The sequence below is a fragment of the Thalia democratica genome, chromosome 4 (assembly GCF_965202585.1).
Source record: "Thalia democratica chromosome 4, ktThaDemo2.hap1.1, whole genome shotgun sequence".
Classification (NCBI taxonomy): Eukaryota; Metazoa; Chordata; class Thaliacea; order Salpida; family Salpidae; genus Thalia; species Thalia democratica.
This window is the reverse complement of record NC_139168.1, coordinates 18368164-18370256: the sequence shown is the minus strand read 5'-3', so window position 1 is coordinate 18370256 and position 2093 is coordinate 18368164. Positions and strand designations below refer to the sequence as shown.

Below are 2093 nucleotides of genomic sequence, written 5' to 3'. Positions count from 1 at the left end.
TTTTATTTTCTTTCTTTTCTAATTTTTTTTTACTAGCTGTAGTGTTAAACTTAAATATGCTACTATCATGCACACTATTAACTAGAATACTTTACAAAATCTTTATAAGTACTTGTTTTGTTATGAAACCAACTATATCATGAGTTTATTGTATATAATAAACAGTGAGCCTAAGAAAAATTTCCTATAACAATATTAAACACGAACGAAAGATCTAAACACGTTGAAATTATTGGTTAAATTCCTGATAGACCCACCCGTTTTCAATCTTTTGCTTCTTTACTTGTTCAATCAGGTTCTTCGATGTGATCTTGCAAAACTCGACGGTTGTCTTCATCGCTTCGGTCATCTCATTATCGTTCAGCTTGTGTGAACTTCCCCTTCCAAAAACGCGCTCAGCTCTTCGACGTTTCCCTGCAAACGTCCCTGGCTGCTCTCAAAGATTCTTTTCAAATCTGAGTCGTCGCTAAGGTAGTAGGCGAACACGTAAGAACACTCGAGAGTGTTGCGGCATTCACTCAACACATTGCACGCTTCACCTATGAACTGTCGTTGGAGCCAACTTGCAGTTGTGTCATTAGCCGCCTCAACAGGATGGTCGTCTTCTTCTTCATCCGTCTCTCTGTTTTTTTTTTCCTCGACTTTTGCGGCTTTTGGAATCTTTCATAAACGCTCTCAGTGGTGATCTTGCTTTCAATTTCAAGACTTTTCTTGTGTCCGGCGTAAAACTCGTGGTACCTCAAGTAACGGTTGAGCGCTTTCCTACTTCCTGAAATTCTGTGGTCTTCTGGCACTTTTTGTTGGCAGTTATGTCTAAAATCTGACCATTTATTCATGCACAACCAACACATCTCGTATTTGCACTTGGAACAAGTCATGTGGTTGCATCCCCCGTTCTTTTCAATCTGAGTGTGGCAGTTCGGGCACTCTTTGGTGTTGGCGCCGATCCAGTTGGCAGTTTCGCTGTCGTCATTGCACTTATTGATCCACATTTTAAGCATGCCGCAACCCAATGGGTCGTGCCAAGACCCTTGACAATTAAAGCAGCTTTTGTGTCCCTTGGAGCATTCCACGTTGTAGTTGTTGTGAAACTCTTTACACCTGAATGCTATTTCGCAGTCGGTTCCGGGACACCAAGCAGTGTTTTTGTTGTTGTCCACGTAAGACTGACGAAACAACCGCAAGAACTTCTCTTTGAGCTCGTCATCTGCTAAGACGTTTAAAATGTCATCAAAACTTAGAGACTGTTCGCAATCGGCTCCAGGACATTTGATATCAACGATCCTGTTGTTTATGTTTTCAATGATTGAGTCCTTCAAGCACATTTTACAAAACAAATGGTTGCATGCAAGGTTTTCTCTTTCATCTTGACAAAGCTCTTCCACACAAATTTCGCACTCTAACGTGGAAGAGCGAGTTTTAACTGATTGGCGTTTAACTGAAGCCGTTTGATTTCTATTACTTCTACGTAACCTACTTCTTTTTCTCTCTGTATTCAGGGCTTCAAGTGCTTTATCAACATCCCACTGGTTGTTTTGAAGCCGACACCTGGCTTCCGGTTCACTGAGATCATTTACGTTTGACTGGAGTGCTTGAATTTTGGAACTAGCGCTTTCAAGAATGTCGCTTTGGGACATCTCTTCAAAAAGTGAAACTTTAGACTCCTCTTTATCAAGTTACATTTCAACTTCACTGTCAGTGTCGTTGTAATAGCTGTCAGAATCACTCATTTCTATATCAGAATCCATTTTATGCTTTACTTTTAATTATCAACTGTAAACATAACATTGTTAGTAGAAAATATCAATGAACGGTTGTAACACTTAAAATGTTGTTTATGTTGTAGTTATTAAAATATGCTTAGGTTTTTAAAATAATTATATTGATTAATACAATGCAGACAAAAAATTTAGCCGATTTTGTAGGTTTAGAGTTTAGACTTGAGTTTCTAAAACTAATTTCATAAATATAGCCTTGGTGTAAATTAAAAAACTAGTTGTCCCAGGCTTTCAGATATCGCATCTTTACTTGTTAAACATCCTTATTAAAGCAATTTTGCTGAATTTAGAAAAAAATGTTTATGCGCTCGGTAA

General features: G+C 38.3%; 1 protein-coding gene across 1 annotated transcript; it reads right to left on the bottom strand.

Moving 5' to 3' along the window:
* Positions 1–360: 360 nt before the first annotated feature.
* Positions 361–1637, bottom strand: LOC145833102 (uncharacterized). Its single transcript, XM_082940301.1, has 2 exons — positions 707–1637; positions 361–650 (listed from the first exon to the last, which is right to left on the bottom strand). Exons 1-2 carry the CDS (start codon positions 1635–1637, stop codon positions 361–363), a joined length of 1221 nt encoding a protein of 406 aa, XP_082796427.1.
* Positions 1638–2093: the final 456 nt, after the last annotated feature.